General features: G+C 43.0%; 1 protein-coding gene across 1 annotated transcript; it reads right to left on the bottom strand.

The window, feature by feature from the left end:
- Window positions 1-3,595: 3,595 nt before the first annotated feature.
- SNAP29 (synaptosome associated protein 29) lies at window positions 3,596-18,108 on the bottom strand. The gene is made up of 6 exons (XM_019506929.1): window positions 18,046-18,108; window positions 17,142-17,528; window positions 13,217-13,413; window positions 7,823-7,908; window positions 6,528-6,632; window positions 3,596-4,481 (listed from the first exon to the last, which is right to left on the bottom strand). Exons 2-6 carry the CDS (start codon window positions 17,388-17,390, stop codon window positions 4,324-4,326), a joined length of 795 nt encoding a protein of 264 aa, XP_019362474.1. The 5' UTR covers window positions 17,391-17,528; window positions 18,046-18,108; the 3' UTR covers window positions 3,596-4,323.
- Between the last annotated feature and the right edge of the window lie 228 nt (window positions 18,109-18,336).

Genomic DNA, 18,336 nt, shown 5'->3' on the forward strand with positions numbered 1-18,336 from the left:
GGGGGGGGGGGGGGAAGAAATCTTAATACATATACTTCGAAAACTTTCAGCATCTTTCAATGATACTCTCATCTTCAAAACAAGATGCAGAAACTCCTCTTGTACAATAAGCACTTTTATTGAGTGTCTCAGCATTCCACACACGTCCTAGTCAACACAATACATTGCTGAACTACAATCTAAACTGGTCTTTAATTAAAATGGAAAAAAAGAGAGACTTTAATTTTGCTTGTATAAAAAGTGGTCTCTCTGTGATGTACAATTAAGTTACTGTTAAACCTCTCCAACCCCCTCAAAAAACAGGGTAGTTATCACATAAATTGTTACTGAGGGGATATTTTATCTCCTTGGGTTTCAAAGCCAAACATATTCTACCTTCCCATGGTATTTTTAACATAAAAAGGAATCACTAAAGTTAGTTTTTTCTGAGGCTGGAAAGTGTTTTCTATATCAAAGTCTGACATAGCCTTTATGAAGTGTTTTTGTTATCAGGCAGCAAAATAAGTTTAGATACATTTCAGTTGTGCCAGAGGTTAGTTTCAGACATAAACCAGATTTCCAGAAACAGCACTGTTCCCAAGTACCTGCAGTAGCCTAAACATGGCAAGATTTTTTCCTAGAGATTCTTAATGACAGCTGCATTAATGAAGTCACGGGTCCTGATCCTATACCAATATCGTTTAGTTCCCATTGCAGAACCAGGGCCCTATACTATGACCTACAATAGGTCGTTTATTGCAGTTTTGGTACAACTTTTGAAAATAGTTTATTATAAAAACATTAGTCAGATTTGTTTTTTAAAGTAAGAGGATTGTTTGTTAATAATAAACCCAGGCTAGGAAAGATGTTATATTTAACATCTTTCCAACATTTATAAACATTCTTCTCAGGATGAAGAATACACCACTCTTATGGTGCCAGTCTATACATTTTTTGCAATCTTTTACTGACATTTAATATTTACTGCTACTCAGGGCAATCAACATTGCAGTACTTGCAGAGGTGTTCTGCTGTAAGGAGACAGGACTATGCTGCTAACAGGTGCATTTATGCAGAAGAGTTGACTTGATCAGCAACCAATTATAAATTCAAATCAATCATTTCTAAACTATTATCCTGACGTGAGGTGATTAGTTTCCTCAATGGCATCCAGAGATGAAACTGTCCTTTAAACACAGAAATTAAAAGACCAAGTTATATAAACCACTCCCCTATGGTATAAGAAAGGCAGATATTTCTTGGAACACACACACACAAAATCAGTTTTTTCATTACATCTCCTTTCTGAAAAGCAGAAAGTGATTTTAGTCAGCAAAAGAATGTCATCACTATGTTACAAAACATAACATTTCCTTTGGGGGTTTAAGCAGCAAACAGCATAAGAAACCTATGAAATTTAGAAAAGAAATGGAGTTTGGCTTGCATCAGACTGGTTTCTGCTGCATCACTATCTTCAACCCCATAAAAGCAACTAATGTGAAAAGCAATCCTTTAAAATAAGCCCATAAAAGCCAATCAAGCAGGTAGGCCTGAACAAGAGAAAAATAAAGGCAGATGTCACCAATGGACATAGATGAACGGGGTTGTTGGAAAAGCAATGCTGGACCTTTTACAGAACTTCCACATAATTAGAAGTTACTAGTTTTGAAATTTCCCTCCACTGCTGATCAGAAAGTTCTGAAAGCAGAAGCAGATTCCCCACAAATGCAGATATCCTGCCAGGACAGAAGCAGTTTTCAGTAAAGCTGGTAAAACCAAAGTGCTGGCAAAAAAAAGAGTCTTAAAGTCACTTTTGTGAATTAAGTTCTATTTTGTCATAGCTTAAATTAGGTCAGGAAGGCATCACCTAATGAGCTCTCAAAATCCACTGCTAACAGCACCTGCAGCCACACATCACCTTCTCATCTTCTTAATACATAAAACATGTAGCTGGATCTGCCAGCTCCTTTTATCCTCACTAACTGCAACTCAATGGAGAAAACTATTCAGCCTGCAAATTAATGACCAAGGCCTTGCTTTAGGGAAAAAAAGACTCATTCTGGAGTAAGCTTATACCTTGTGAAGGCAGATTCCAAATTAAATCAGTGTTAATAATCTGAATGTGGAATTTTGCACAATTTTTACATGGCAGAACAGAACACACATGCATGCAACTTGAATCCTTAACAGGAAGCTGCCTCTGCTAATCAGCACTCTGTTCCAAAGATCTACAAAGGCAACGTAAAACAACCTTTTTGTAAAGTATTGAAGTGAGCCATCAAACCAGATAGGACAAGTTTCAATCCTTCTCCCCCGGTGCATTTAATTCTTTGCCAGTCAGTGATTTGTATTACTTAGTAAGTGCCTGAGATAGCAAATCACAACACTCCTTAAACAGCCTACCAAGGAGAGAATGAACTAATCACGGTAAAAGATGCATAAAGGCAGAAGAAGTGTGGATATTAATGGGCTTGTTCAAGCTTCCAAATGATTAAAAGATGGCAGGTAAAAACAAGATTAAAAAGACAGTGAAATATCCTGAGCAATATACACTTATAATGGGCACCTATACATTTTCTGCTAGTCTTTTTTTCTTTTTTAAAAAAGAATGTAGCACATATGCCACCAACAGTGAAAGGAACAGCATCAACTAGTTTTGAACCTGTTTCAAGTCAGCAAAATGTCATCGCCAGGTGCCCAAGCCATGTGCTTTCCCAGTAATATTTTGTCCAATAGAAAGCAGCTGAGATATGTTTAATGCTCTGCTTTTTAGCCAGATAAACTTTTAGAAGACTGCGGAGACCAAAACGGGTAAGAGTTCTCTTAGGTTCTTTGCATGCTGGAAGTGGTGTGTTTACATCAAGTCACAAGATGCTCAAATATACAACTCTCTCTAAAAAGGGAAGGGGTTCATATGAATTTAGTACTTATTTAAGGTATTGTATGAATAGCCTAAGACCCCAGTCTTCCATTCACAGACAAAAGTATGCAGTATCAGCTGAAGAGGGGGAATTCTGTTTACCGGTCTCTGTCACAGTGGTGAACAAAATTGTCACGGTCAACCATGGAGGTTAATTTTGTTAGGCTGATGCTTATCCATCAATAATCCAACTGAGTTCAAAACTCATTTTAAAGATCCGCAAAAAAGGCAGGTACTCATTTCGTTATCCCATCCTTGGCTCAGTCCAAATGATTATTGCATTCAACAACAGCATCTACAAAAGCATCAGGAGGACATAGCAGACAGAAAGGCCCGTCTGAAATCAGAAGACTGGAAGTAGGGAAAACCTTTGTGAATTACTCCTAGAAATGCAAAGCCAGAGTCTGAAGGTATGTGTACTGCATGTTTAATTCATTAAAACATGACAGTGATGGAAGAAAGTAATCACAGAAGAGAATAGGACAGAAACTGCCCCCCCTCTATTTCACTTTAAAACTTTTAAAAATGTAAATGGTAGTCAGCAAGCTGCTTGTGCCACACAGGTCTGAATCTCCATTTGGAAGACAGATCTTGTATATCAGATAACCACCTACTGGGTCAGCTGGGAAAAAGCAGCTCATACAAAGGAGCATGCAGCAATCTCAAAAAGGGAGGCTTTCGGAGCACATTTTTTTAGGTCCTGGTCTGCAAATGTTAACAAAGGCATGTACCTTTACACACAGTAATTTTTACTAGACTAGGGCCTTTCTCGGTTAAAAATTAACATTTGGCTATTATCTCAATGCTACTAAAGTGAGCCTGTTAAATGCTTTCTCTTTGGCAAAAGGGAGATCAACACACTTAAAGACAGCATAACTGCATGCCACACCTGACATGTTATAACTTTTGTCAAACAGATTGTTGGATAAGAATCTCAGAAGTATCCACTGAAGTGCCAGTGGAAAATATTTAGAGTTAATTCTTGCAGCTCAAAAACTGCGTTTTCAGCATTTAAAATAGACTAAACTTTTAAAATTAGCAGTATCTGTTCTAAAATGGGCAGAACACACTATACTTTTCTTTGCAAGAAGTGAGGCAAAAACATAGTTTTTCTTCTTACTCTGTGGCCAGGGACATGTGACACACTAATACACCCGAACAGGGCATCCAGCACTAAGGCCTTTACCCTTAAGCCAGCTGCAAAAAGATGTGCTGCCCAGAGTGACCTTTTATGTGTTCACTAAGAAGAAGAGTGTTAAATCTGATGGTTCACTCAAGATTATGCCATTTTAATGATAGCTAAGTCACTAACATACCAGAGAAAGAAATGGGAATTGCCCAAGATTTTTTTTTTCTTTTTTAAGAAATCTGGCAAGATGAACCATCCAGGATCACATACTACACAAAGAATTTCTGTGAAGTCTTTAAAGTTTTCGGACTTTTCTTTCAGTGCTGGTAATATTGACATCCAGAGTCTCGACTTTTTGGGTTAACCGGTCAAGAATGGTGTCCTGTTCATCAATTTCCGTCTGCAGACCCAGGGCTAGGTTTTTCAGACGGCTCAGCCCAGAGGACATCTCATCTGTCAATGGAGAGAGGGAGTTTGAAGGTTCAAAGACTGGGAAGCATGCCATTCTAACAGAGATAGTCAAACCCCACCCCCCACAAAAAACTTGATATTAAAAGATGTCAGTGACAACTGCTTAGATCTATTTTTCATAGTACTAGAAACACAAATGTTCCAATTCTTCTAGTGTATTCACACCAGAGACTGGTTTTTTTGTTATAAGTACATTGTGAACCATGAAAATGTTAATATTTAGTCTTTATAAAACTAAACATTGTTTTACTTTAAACATGGCAGCAACCTACCACCCACAGGCTGGATCACCCAGAGATGTGGGGCTTTGGAGGCATTTGGTGGTGGAGGACTTTGGCTGCAGGCGCTTTCCCCAGGCTGCCATAGGGATCAGCGCTGGTGGTGGCCAAGTCCTAGCATCTACCTGCCTGCCTCTGACCAGGGGTGGGTCACTCTGGCCTGCAGCCAGAAAAATATGCCTACTCCTGAACTACGATATTCTCCCTGCATTTTTTAAGAATTGTTTTCCCCTTTAACTATTCCATACCCTATCATCTGTTGTTCTTTAATGTGACATTTAGGGTCAAGGGTATACTCAAAATACCACAAAATTAAATAGCTAACTGTTCACTTCAGACAAAGATATCTACTCTTTCCCATGTTCTAGGATACATTCTCGAAATGACTGGAAATGATTTATTACCCGATTGGTTAGTGCTAAGGCTTTGGAAGCTAACAAGATGTGGATGAGATGGGATAGAAATAAAACAGCTTTATCTCCCTCAACTCTTTGGACTCAGCAACCCCTTTTATCCCTGGTGCATTTGGCTTGTTTCAACTTCTTTCCAGGCCAGACAGGAGGAGGACGTACCCTGTACAAAGGCTCTTTGTATATACTAACAGCCACTGAATTAGAATGGATTAGGACAGTGCTATCTTAAGAGTACCAATACATGGAGAGATACAGAAAATCCACACATTGAGGTTTTTCCTGCTGCTTTTTCCATTCTTTCCAGAATTCAAACTCTCATGTTTTAAACATTTGTAAAGTCTTTGGAATCTAAATAGGTCACTATTTTCATCTTTGTGGTTTAATTACAATTCATATAAATTCAAACATACTATGCAAAATGAAATGGTACAATCCAGGTAAGTGTGAAGTACAGGGTTCTTATTTCTAATGTTAACATGAGTCAGTGTTTCTTCATGGATACTTTTAGCAGTAAAAGCCAACTAATGTGCTTTTTCAGCATAGCTGGAACCACTTCCTTGGTCATGCTGTTCCCTTCCCTTGAAAGAAGGTTGCATAAGAATGCCTGCACATTTGGCATTTTTGAGCAACTGAAAAGATCATCATGTATTTTTGAGTAGCTCAGGGATACTGTGACCTTCTTTAAGTTAGGAATGAGGATTTTTCATTAAAAACCAATTAGATTTCAGATGCAATGTGGCTTTCTTTAAAAAAGGAAAACAAAAACAAACTTCTCAGGAGCAATTCACTAACTCTCTCAATCATTTTAGTCTTCAAGTGAAACCTCATGTTGAAATTAAAGCTGTAGGAACATGGGGAACAGCCAATATGGAGACCTAGGCAGGAACACCTCCATACAGATGTCAGCCTCCATATTTTTTAGACTGCTTCTAAATCCAACCCAGCTTTGAGCTCTAACTGGCTTTAAATGAAATGCTCTTCTAAGTCGGATCTATTACTAACCTCTGTGGGTTTCAAGAATCAGCTGTTCCACAGCACTATACCGTCTGGTCAAGATGCTTTTAGTCAAGCATTGGGCTACTAAGTTGACATGATGTGGAAAACATGTTGGGGCCTAATCACAAAAAGGTATCCAGACCTACCAGCAGATTAAACATGAGGGAGCTTTTAAAAGAGAGACAGTGCAGACAAAGCTCCACAGATGAACTAAATGCAAAGTTTTGGGGTCACTGGAGTTTTGGGTTGGCTAGAAACCTGCTGCTCAGAATTTGTGCAGGCTTTAAAATAGCAAGCTGTGAAAATCAGTTTAACACGCATTACTTCAGTTGCTTACTCACCCAAGTTGCTGTCAATTTTCTGGTGGTAGGCACGAACATGTTGATTCTTTGGATAAATGTCAGGCTGGACAGAATAACCTGAATTGGCCCCACTGATTTCACACTCTGTTAAAAACGTAAGACGGGTATAGAACTTTTCCTTGTCAGTTCTAGCTCTGCATTTTAACATTTCAGTAACAGCAGAAATATTAATATAATCAATCTGGTTGACTTACAGATACTTTGTTACCACGTGACCCATTGGCTGAAACCTAAGACTGAAACCTAATACAATCAACCCAACATCACAGTAAAGAAAACTGGCTTTAAGATATGCAGGGACCCACTCCCACAAATGAATTTACCAGTAGTACATTATAGCAGCAACTACTGTGCAGTCCTGTTATGTAACTGGGAAAGGAAGAAAAGCAGGCCATAGCTGCTAAATCCATTCAGTGCTCCCCAGAAGGCAAGTCACCTGACAGCTGCCTGTGCCCCCTGGTGGACAGTCTTCAAAACATTGTCAGGAAATTTAAGGTTTACTACAAGAGAGGCCACAGAAGTATTCAAAGAACCCTCAATTTTGCTGGCTGGCTAATTCACTGAAAGGCTCTTTGTTGTAAATCAACTATTAACCATTTGCACAGATTAAAGGTGTTTGGTCTGTTGACAAATGCCTACAAGTCTTAACAACAGAGCAGCCAAACACTAGTTTGAACCCTGTGTCAAAACATTTAAATGCTTATATTTATAATCCAATTTATTCAAGACATCCAACTACTTCATATACTCTGTTATTGTTAGGGCACCAGTCTGCACTAAGCCAGTTAAAGCATAATGTTACTTTATTTGTAGATCTACAAAATTTAAATATTTCCTCTCAAAACCAAAGCGAAAGCTAGTTAGAAAGCAGACAATAGCCACTCGGATCTAGATGAGACGAGCAAAAGCTGCAGGAGATAGACCAAAAGGCAACATGTTGTCATGGGGGAAATAAGCTATTGCCCCCAACATTAGCTTTGGTTTACATCTGTACCAGTAAGAAAGCCATGCTTGTGAGCCACAGTAGCACTGTTCAGAAAGAGCAAATCTGAACTATGTTTTAAATACACTCTGGCATACAACAGTGAGATTCCCAGGCACTGCCTCCTTTTTCCACACAGATGCAAAAATCTTTGAAGCATTTACATTCTTTATTACCAGTATCTGTATGGAATAGAAAATCCTTATGATAAGGCTTAACACATCCAGCTCTAAACCATGCACAGTACACTCACTACCACTGTGATAGATACCAAATAAAAAGTTAAACAAACCTAAATTGTCTAGCTTCCTTAAATTTGGATGACTCTCCTGGTACTTTGCTTCTTGTTCTTTACTGCTGGCCATGGCTTCTTTTAGTCTGGTGACAGAGGAAACGCAGGTTAGATTCAATGCTTCTTAAGCAGCACTAATCCTCAAATTCCTCTAAAAACAGTGGACTGTTTCTTACTTAGAACCAATTCCCTCCTACTCTTACACATTAGCATTCATGGGTAATCCTAGATGGTCCAATCCTGGTCCTACTGAATGATGGCTAGAAAGTGATATTTAGTTTGCTTTTAGGAATTATTTTGTAGGTAAAGCAGATGTACATTGGAATAATAGTCCAGGGGAACAGCAAGGGTTAATTGGTGTCTAAAGCCTGTTTGTGATTAAGTGCCCTTCAGGGCCCACTGTGTCTGAAGCAAGTGGGCATATACATCTTGGGAAATTAAAAATATCCAGTATTCCACAACATAAAAATAGCCTTGCCACATTGGCACCAGGTCACAGTGACCAGCTGCAGAGCCCTTGGGATTTCCAGTTTTGGTGAACAGACCAAATTAGAAGGCTGGGGCACATCCAAATTAAGACATTAGTAAATGTCCTAATTGGCCAGTGTCATAGCTGAGCTGCTGGCAGGGCTGTATGAGCACTCATGGTGCTCTGGCCAGGTCCCTGAGGACTAGAAAAGGGCCAATGTGGTGCCCATTTTTAAGAAGGGGAGAAGGGAGGAGCCAGGTAACTTTAGGCCAGTCAGTCTTACCTCTGTGCTTGGGAAAACACTGGAAAAAGTCATTAAAGAGTGCATTTGTGAAGGCCCAGCAGGGGACATGATGCTGAAAGGAAACCAGCATGGGTTTGTCACAGGTAGATCCTGCCTGACAAACCTTATAGCCTTTTACGACCAGCTTACACACTGCCTTGATACAGGAGCTGAAGCAGATGTCATCTACCTGGACTTTATGAAGGCCTTTGATACAGTTTTGCATCCTATTCTCATAAGGAAGCTAGCAGGCTGTGGAGTGGACACTTACACAGTCAGGTGAGTGGCCAACTGGTTTAGGGACCACACCCAGAGAGTGGTGGTGGATGGGTTGTTTTTGGGCAAGGAGGGAGGTGGGCAGTGGTGTCCCACAGGGTAAGGTCCTTGGACCAGTGTTATTTAATATCTTCATTAGATATTTGGATGAGGGTGTGGAAAGCACCCTGTCCAAGTTCACAGATGACACTAAGTTATGGGGCAAAGTTTCATAGTTGTAGGGTCAGAAGAGACCTGAGCAGATCATCAAGACTGACCCCCTGCCATGGGCAGGAAAGAATGCAGGAGTCAAACAACCCCGGCTAGGTGATTATCTAATCTCCTTTTGAAGACCCCCAGGGTAGGAGTGAGCACCGCTTTCCTTGGAAGTTGGTTCCAGATCTTAGTTAACACACATGAGGGCAGGGAGCAGATACAGGCCAATCTGGACAGGTTGGATCAATGGGCAGAACAAAACAGGATGCAATTCAACAAAGACAAATGCAAGGTCTACACCCCAGGGTACTCAAGGAACTGGCGAGCATTGTAGCCCAGCCTCTGGCACGGATCTTTGAGAACTCCTGGCACTCTGGTGTAGTGCCCGAAGACTGGAAGAAGGCCAATGTGGTGCCTATCTTCAAGAAAGGGAGGAAAGTGGATCCGGCCAACTATAGGCCCATCAGCCTGACTTCTATCCCAGGGAAGGTCTTAGAAAAGTTTATTAAAGAGGCCATCCTTAATGGACTGGCCGACGCCAACATCCTGAGGGATAGCCAGCACGGGTTTATTGTGGCTAGGTCTTGCTTGACCCATCTCATTTCCTTTTATGACCAGGTGACCTATCACCTGGACAAGGGAGAAGAGATTGATGTCATAGATCTTGACTTGAAAAAAAGCCTTTGATCTGGTATCCCATGATCACCTCTTGGTGAAACTGGCCAATTGTGGCCTTGGGTCCACCACCATCCGCTGGCTGGGAAATTGGCTCCGTGGTCAGTCCCAGAGGGTGGTAATTGATGGAAGTCAATCATCAAGGTGCCCTGTGACCAGTGGGGTCCCCCAAGGCTCTGTCCTTGGACCCATGTTGTTCAACATCTTCATTAATGATGTGGACATTGGAGTCAGGAGCAGACTGGCCAAGTTTGCTTATGACACCAAACTTTGGGGCGAAGCATCCAGACCTGAAGACAGGAGGGCAATCCAGGCTGACCTGGACAGCCTCAGGAAATAGGCAGACGAGAACCTGATGGTGTTTAACACTGAAAAATGCAAGGTTCTCCACCTTGGGAGGAAAAACCTGCAGCATCCTTACAGGCTCGGCAGTGCTGCGCTGGCTAGCACTACGGAAGAAAGAGACTTGGGGGTCATCACTGACCACAAGATGAACATGAGCCTGCAGTGCGATGCTGCATCTAGTAAAGCAAGCAAAACGCTGGCTTGCATCCATAGATGCTTCTTAAGCAAATCCCAGGACATCATTCTTCCCTTAGTGAGGCAGCAGCTGGAATACTGCGTCCAATTTTGGGCTCCACAATTCAAAAAGGATGTGGAGAAGCTTGAGAGAGTCCAGAGAAGAGCCACACACATGATCAGAGGTCAGAAAAACAGACCTTATGACGACAGGCTGAGATCTGTGAGGCTCTTTAGCCTGGAAAAGTGCAGGCTCAGGCCACCTATAAGTTTATCAGGGGTGACCACCAGTATCTGGGGGAACGTTTGTTCAGAGCGCCCCAAGGGATTACAAGGTTGAATGTTCATAAACCACCTCAAGACCGCTTCAGGCTGGACATAAGGAAGAATTTCTTTACTGTCTGAGCCCCCAAGTTCTGGAATAGCCTGCCACTGGAGGTGGTTCAAGCACCTACATTGAACACCTTCAAGAGTAAATTGGATGCTTATCTTGCTGGGATCCTATGACCCCAGCTGACTTCCTGCCCTTTGGGTGGGGGGCTGGACTCGATCTTCTGAGGTCCCTTCCAGCCCTGATGTCTATGAAATCTATGAAGGTATTCCACCTAGGAAGGAGGAATCCCCAGCACACCTATAGGTTGGGGGATGACCTCCTCAGCAGGTCAGCGGCTGAAAGGGATCTTGGAGTCATAGCTGACTCCAAGACGAACATAAGCCGGCAGTGTAACGAAGCCATCAACAAAGCCAATCACAACTTATTATGCATTAGCAGATGCACGACCAACAGATCAAGGGAGGTGATGCTTCCTCTCTATGCGGCACCGGTCAAGCCGCAGTTGGAGTACTGTGTCCAGTTTTGGGCACCGCACTTCAAGAGGAATGAGGAGAATCTAGAGAGGGTTCAGAGGAGGACCACTGGCATGATTAGTGGCCTCCATGCAAGACCCTACGAGGGGAGGTTGAGCGATCTGGGTCTCTTCAGCCTTCACAAGAGACGTCTGAGGGAAGACCTTGTAGCTGCCTATAAGTTTATCAAGGGAGGACAACAGAGAATTGGAGATGAGCTATTTATCAGGGCACCCCTAGCAATAACTAGGAATAATGGGTACAAACTAGTGGACAGTAGATTTAGGTTAGACATTAGGAAGACATTTTTCATAGTAGGGGTGGCCAGAATCTGGAACAAGCTGCCAAGAGAGGTGATACTATCACTTAACTTGGAGGTCTTCAAGAGAAGGCTAGACAGACACCTGGCTGGGGTTGTCTGACCTCGGTCCTCTTTCCTGCCTGGGGCGGGTGGGTTGGACACAATGATCCTTCGTGGTCCCTTCTGACTCTACAATCCATGAATAGATGACTAAATTAAGATGTGTGCATGTGATGGGTTTGGGAAACAAAGGAATATGCTCACAGGACAAAATATGGACAGTATGACGACCACAGGGAAACCAATCAATGATGCCTGGGAACGAAGTCATCAGAAGAAAAAATAAATAATATGCATATATTTATTTTGGAGCAGCAAAGGGTCCCCAAGGGGGGAACCCGAGGCCACCACCAGCCTGTCTCACCTACCCCACCAGGGGTGGGGAGGGTGGGGGATGGGCCTCGAACTGCTGACATTCAAGAAAAAAAAAAAAAAAGTCACAGGGTGAGGCTTGTGTACTGGCTAAATGTATCTTCCCTCTGCGACAACCCTAGGACTGGTAAATATAAAATTTGGGGGAGGGGAGGGTTTGGGGGGGCATGGCATGGCATGGCATGGCATATTTTGTTGGCCTTGCCTGCATTATTCTTATCTGCTATCACTGTGTATCAGTAACATTTGCCTATTATTGAAATAAGAAGTCGTGGTCAGTCTGGGGGTTTGGGTCTGCCCACAGCAAGGTATCTGGGTCATAAATCCAGTGCCAACACTGAAAACAGCAGCACATTTCATTCAGGGCAGAATCAGGGCCTCAATCTTGGCCAGAGACAATCAAGTCCTACTTTTTGCTTCCCCTCTCCTGATTTAAAAAAAAAAAGTCAACCAGAACACATGCAATGTTACTGTTGTTTGTGCATTTTTCTAGCGAAGGAAAATTTTGTCCCAGCCTGACAAAGCCCTGGTTGGAATGATCTAACTGGGGATGGCCCTGCTTTGAGCAGGGGTTTGGACTAGATGACCTCCTGCGGTCCCTCCCAACCCTAATTTTTTCTATGATTCTAGTACTGTCCAGCATTAGCTAAAAAGAAGTCAGTTAGCTTAGTTCTTCAAACTGAATAAACTGGAAAGTCAGAAAAACAAATACACAAGAGCACATGATATCAAGTGGGAGTTTGCTGAGGGTGACGGCTATACAGCGTTATATATTTGCATGCCACGCCAACTTCAAACTTATCAGAAATCTAGAATTGTTGCACTGCCACAGGTACACAGAAAAATTTTATAACCTGCCCAATTTTGAAAATATAGTTGTTAGATAAAATATTTAGCTGCCTTTACCAGCATGGAGCCAACAAGATAATTTGCTCGTGTTGTGTGCAGTATTTAAATGACCAGCCAAGTCGTGGGGCTTCCTGGGACATGCAGAACTTTTGAACCTTGCCTTAGGATGACAGTCCTGAAATCTGATGGGCAAAGGATTGAACTTCAGATATGGTACAAAGACAGGGAGGAATAGAGGGTAAAATAAGCAAGCGCATATTATGACGTAAAGTACGACAGACATCTTGTTTAAGCCAGACAGCTATCTGTGTCAGCTTCTTCAAGATGTTGTGCAAGAAGTTGGTTTTGAAGGGTGATTGACATGGAAATTAATATGACATTCTCCTGAGCCAGCTCCAGAACAGAGTTCCACCGGGAAGGGTGCTGCAATGGAGCAGTGTTTGCCTGTCTCCATCTTGCAGCTTACAAGATTTCTCTGCTATGTGGTTGGTCCCCCTGCCAGTAATAACTGCATGCTACCATACTTGGAAAATTTTTCCTTTTACTTGCCTGCTGTTTGCATAGTACTCGGGTGCTCCATTCTGCTCAGGCTTGGTTTCTGGAGGTTTGGATTTGAAGTAGTTTACAAAACCACCAAAGACACTTTTAATGTTATTTATGTGTCTCTGACTAGTCTTTAAGTCCTGTTCCATTTTATCCACCATTTGTTCAGTGCGCTTTAATGCCTCACCCTGACGTACAAGCTCCTGAGGGGAAATCAACAGAAAAATCCAAGTTAGAGAAGGTGAGGGATGAGATAAGATTCAATGCCAATAGTTTTAAGTTAAGAATAAAAGTATTTAAAGCACCATTTCCCCTTTTCAGTCTGCAGCAATACATATTTTTAAAAGATTAGCTATACAAAATTACTATACTTCCTATTGGGAAACAGTCATAAAATGCTCCTTATGTACTTAAAAAGCAGTAGCTTTAAGATATAGCTCTGAGATAGACCAATTAGAAGAAAACAGGAAGACGAGATTTAATAATTTCATTTCCTAGCACATTAAAAACCTCAGTGCACCTCTACTATTACAAGGCTTTTAGGATTAGCATATGGATAAATGAACCATCTTACCCTCATTATAGCTGCAGATTTTTCAGTAATCTTGAGTAAAATTGTAAATTTGTTTCTCTCAAACTGATGATGTTCTCAATATTCTAATCTTCCTTCAAGCAGTTGATATATATTACGTAATTTATGATAATGCCTACAAGTCTTAACTGAGACTGGAGCCCACTGTTCTAGGTGCTATTCAAGAGAGTCCCTGAAACCAGAAAGATGAAGGGTGGGAGCAGAAACAAAGACACAGGGACGTAAAGTAAGTTACCCAAGCTCACATAGCTGGTCAGTGGTACAGCTACGTATATCCCTAGATCCTGATGCAGCACTTTATTTGCTAAACCATTATTTTGACATGTATGCTACAAATTAAGCCCCATATCCTCTTCAAGTGCCAGTCCAATCTCTTTCCCCTGCCCAGTCTGCTCCTTTGCTTTCTGCTTCCTGCACCCTCCCTAATCTACCGTGTCTCACAGAGGCTGCTTGTGCCCTTTTTGGCACCCTTCTATTACACCACCCTACTCCAAATCATCCCATGTTTGATCGTACCTAAACAATACATAATATAAATGAGAAAAGTAACAAATAGGAAGAATCCATATTTAAACCACCCTACAGGCAAACAAATGTTACTAGATTTTTATACTGAAGTTTTAAGCATGCTATGATCAGGAATCTGGCTGCAAGCCTGCTAAGCACTCTGAGGAACCACTCCTCGACACTCTATAAACAGCAGCCTCTTTCGTTTTCCAGTGCCTTAGCACCGGAAGCAAAGTAGCAAATGAGAAAGGACAATATTTTTTGTTAGTTTCACTTCCTAGTCAGCACCCTCTGTGTGCATGAAAGTGAAAGTGACAAGGACCTGACAATTATACTTCACTTGTGGGGGGAAGTGATGGAATTTGGGGATGGGGATGATAGAAAAGGGAGACAAGGCAAGAATCCAACCAAAAACAAGGCACCTAGCTTTTCATGTGGATAGATTCGAGTGCCCAAATAAAGAATTGCTTGCAGCAGGATTCAACAACTCCAGCTTTCATTGGCTATATAGTTCTTAGAACTAAGAAATGCCAGTTTTCTGTCACAACAGTAGTCTAGATTCTGTTCACAGTATCTGACATTACAAGGTCTTACACCTTTATCTGCCCTTGCTAAGTTAGGTTATTTTGTACCATGAAGGCATAGAAAACAAACACTGCCCACTGCCAAGTTTCTAGTGGTAAAGAAAGCAAGCTGGCCAGAATTAATTCAATCCATAAGCACCACTTACATTGACAAGGGCTTTTATTTTCTTGTTACTGGACTGAGCTAGGCAAACTGAAAGACAGCTGCTGACAGAAGTATTCCAATAGCAGTTATTTCCTTACAAGAGTTTTCTCTGTTAACTACCTCCTACAGGGTATGATTTGAACTTCTAAAGCACAGTTTGCATTTTGTTATTTTAGCAGGTTAAAAATAAATGGACAGCATTATTCTGTGGATTACTTCACTAAAATTGAATTGCGGTTGCATTAACGAAATGCCATTCTGGCTTGGATTCTAGTTAACAGTCCCTCAATCTTTTCCCTCATGCTCCTTATGCAAACAGCCACATTTATGTCATTCAAACACTATTAACCCTACATTTCTTATCTTTCCTGGACTTGTCCTTGCATCCTTACAGAATTTGTAGCATTACCTCTCACATTACACACACATAAAAACAATCACTATCACACTACTCAATTATATTGATACAGATAACTATATTCATTCCCTCAGGAGAACATGTGTAAAAAAATGTGAGTAAACATCCTTCATTAACAGGTGGCACGGCCCAAAAGTCCTTATTAAGAATGACTGTATATGCCTGGAGTAGATACTAACATCACTTACTCTCAAAATATTCCCATTAGTATTAAGGAAATGATTAACAACATTGAAACTAAGTTCATTGCAAGCAGTCTGCTGGGTAGGTTGTGGTCATCAATTAGGAAAAACAGGTCTAGCAGATTTTAGACAGAACAGCTATCATTAAGTTTTCTATTAACAGAATGGCATATTTTTTGCTCATATTCAGTAATCTTTTCACCCACAGAGGGTCATACAAACTATTTTAGGCATTAACAGGAGCCCTGAAGGGAAAGCAGTACTGGAAGCACTCTTAAGTTCCTATCTTAAAACGCTGAGGTAGTCAAGGTACCTTGGACTTCTCTTTTGATGAGAAAGAAGAAAAAAAAACCTACACTGCCAACACTGCTTCCCAACCCCCACAAAAATTACACAGATTTAAAAACCACTGAGAAAAAACAAACAGCAACAACTGATTAGATTCTTAAGGGTTTGCAATTCATGCAAGAAGGCAAAACACTGGTAATCAGTTTTAGTTGAGGTGCATATATATGCATATAGAATAAAACCCTTAGTGTCCCAGTCCTGTTTTGAGATGTTTTCTGAAGTTTATGAAGACAGAGATTTTACTAATAAGCTTAGTAAACCACTGTGGCTGTGAGTATGCCCAGTAAAAGGAGTCACCAGAAAGAAGAGTGTTCCATGTCAGCCAGTCACAGGTATGGCTACAGCTCACGTGGACGTAGCTTAAGCTAGCTTTAACGCATAGCCTGCATATGGAGACAAGTAGAGCTGTGGCAGAATGGTGTACATACAGCCTCACACCAGACGCAACCCTCACTTGAGGAGATGGGTAAATAAGGTGTCCAGATGCTGTGGCTACACTGCAGGCACTATCAGAGCTAGCTTGGATAGGTCTCCAGGAGCTGCAGTCAGATCCTTTGCAGTGTAGTCGTACCCTGGTTTACTACCAAGCTAGGCTGCATAAAGTTCACTTAAACAGATGGCAGATTTGAGCAGCAGCACCTACCTCTTCATGCTTAGAATTCATACTGCTGGCTAGCAAAATCTCTTACAGCTTACACAGCGCCTAAGGGGTGTGTCTGTCTGTCTGTCTGTGGCCTAATCAGCCAAATCAGTTCTGAATTATATTGACTGAGCAGAAGTCAATCATTGAAGTCTGTGTGGCACTATGACTGACATGTATCTTGCCTCCCTGGCTCTTCTGAGGGGTTCAGATACTCCCAAATCCACGGCAGGCTTCATATACACACGCCCCAAGCCTGGAGGCCTTGGAGTTCAGCTGTCCTCAAGTCTTGCTCTCCCCTAGTCAAAAGGCCATAGGAGCAAACTAAAGGGAGGCCTGAGAGCAATCCCCCACCACCATAAATTGTGTAGCCAAGATCCTCCCATTAGGAGGCTGTAGTAGACTCTCATGAGACTACCCACCCACAGTGCAATGGACAGGATCTCCCCTGCCAGGTACGGTAAAACCAACTGGGCAAACACCATCATCACAGTCTTGGCTCATTACCAACTCACCTCTGAAGTGGCCACCCCGACCTTCTCCGACTCGTAAATGAGAGAGAGCGAGCGGTGCGTGCTGTCCACCGTGGCTGCCGATCGCCTCAGCACCTCTTGCTGCATGTACCGCTGCTTGTTGGCAGCCTCCCTGCGCTGTCTCTCCACAGGGTCCTCCAGGTTGTCATCCGCTCCATCATTCCACCTCACCGGCTTCAAATCTTCATCGTCATCGTCAAACGGGTTGTAGCTCTTAGAATAAGTTGACATGATGCTGATTTTTGCTCTTCTCCCCCAGCTGCGGTGCAAGCACAGAGAAATAATGCGGGCTCGTGGCTGGCGCGTGCTGCCTGGGCCGGGAGCAACAGGCGGACTGAGACGGAGTGAGTCTCAACACAGGCGTGTTATCTGCGCTCAGGAGAGAGAGATGGGAGACAAGAAGAGTAACATGTTGTGACTTCCATGTACAGCCGCCAGTGCCATGCACTCACCCCCCCCAGCCCACACACCCTGTGGCCCCATGTGTACAGGCAAACCCACCAATATGCACACCCCTGTCCCCCTGTGTACACATGCCCCCAACACCTTCCTGCGTACACCTCTATATTCACACGCACCCACCTACAACTGCCCATGTTCATGCACCCCCACTCCCTCCTGCTTATGTGTGTTCATGTCCCCCCATGTACATGTACTCCCCACACCCCCAAGCTTACACTCGCCCCCGTATCCTGCCCACACACACGTGCTTCCCCAGTCCCTCTGAATACGTGCACCCCCGTGTACCGTGCCCCCATGCACACAGGCCCCCCGGGGCTCTCGGAGTACACGCGCCCGCCGTTTCCCTGAGCCCCCCACGTCCTTCCCATATACACATAGCCCCCCTTCCCCCGCCCGTTGCCATGGTGACGAGCCCCGCGCTCACCGCGGCCCCAACGCCGACTCCACCGAGCCCTGAGCGACCTAGCCCGCCTGCCCGGCTGCTTCCGGCCCCAGGACCAAACCATCGCCCAGCCCGGACGGGGGAAGCGGATGGTACGAACCATCTGTGCTCGAGAACTGGGTGGAACAAACCACTGCCAAGGGCAGGATTGCGAGTTGTCGTCCCAATGAGGTGGTTTAGACTCACGGCGCCCCGCCCCGCCCCGCCCCTCAGCTGGTGAAGCCGGCGTGGGAGGCGCCATACTGGTTGCAGGTCGGCCGGGGGCAGCTCTCG

The sequence above is a fragment of the Gavialis gangeticus genome, unplaced genomic scaffold, assembly GCF_001723915.1.
Source record: "Gavialis gangeticus isolate Ggan-Ray unplaced genomic scaffold, GavGan_comp1, whole genome shotgun sequence".
Lineage (NCBI taxonomy): Eukaryota > Metazoa > Chordata > Crocodylia > Gavialidae > Gavialis > Gavialis gangeticus.

Excerpts from the sequence above, each read along its gene's own strand:
- SNAP29 (XM_019506929.1), bottom strand. The coding sequence starts at position 17,390 with ATGTCAACTTATTCTAAGAGCTACAACCCGTTTGACGATGACGATGAA. Across the intron at positions 7,909-13,216 it reads GAGTACTATGCAAACAGCAG|ACTAAAAGAAGCCATGGCCA; the intron begins GCAAGTAAAAGG and ends CTCTGTCACCAG. Across the intron at positions 4,482-6,527 it reads GAAAATTGACAGCAACTTGG|ATGAGATGTCCTCTGGGCTG; the intron begins GTGAGTAAGCAA and ends CTCCATTGACAG.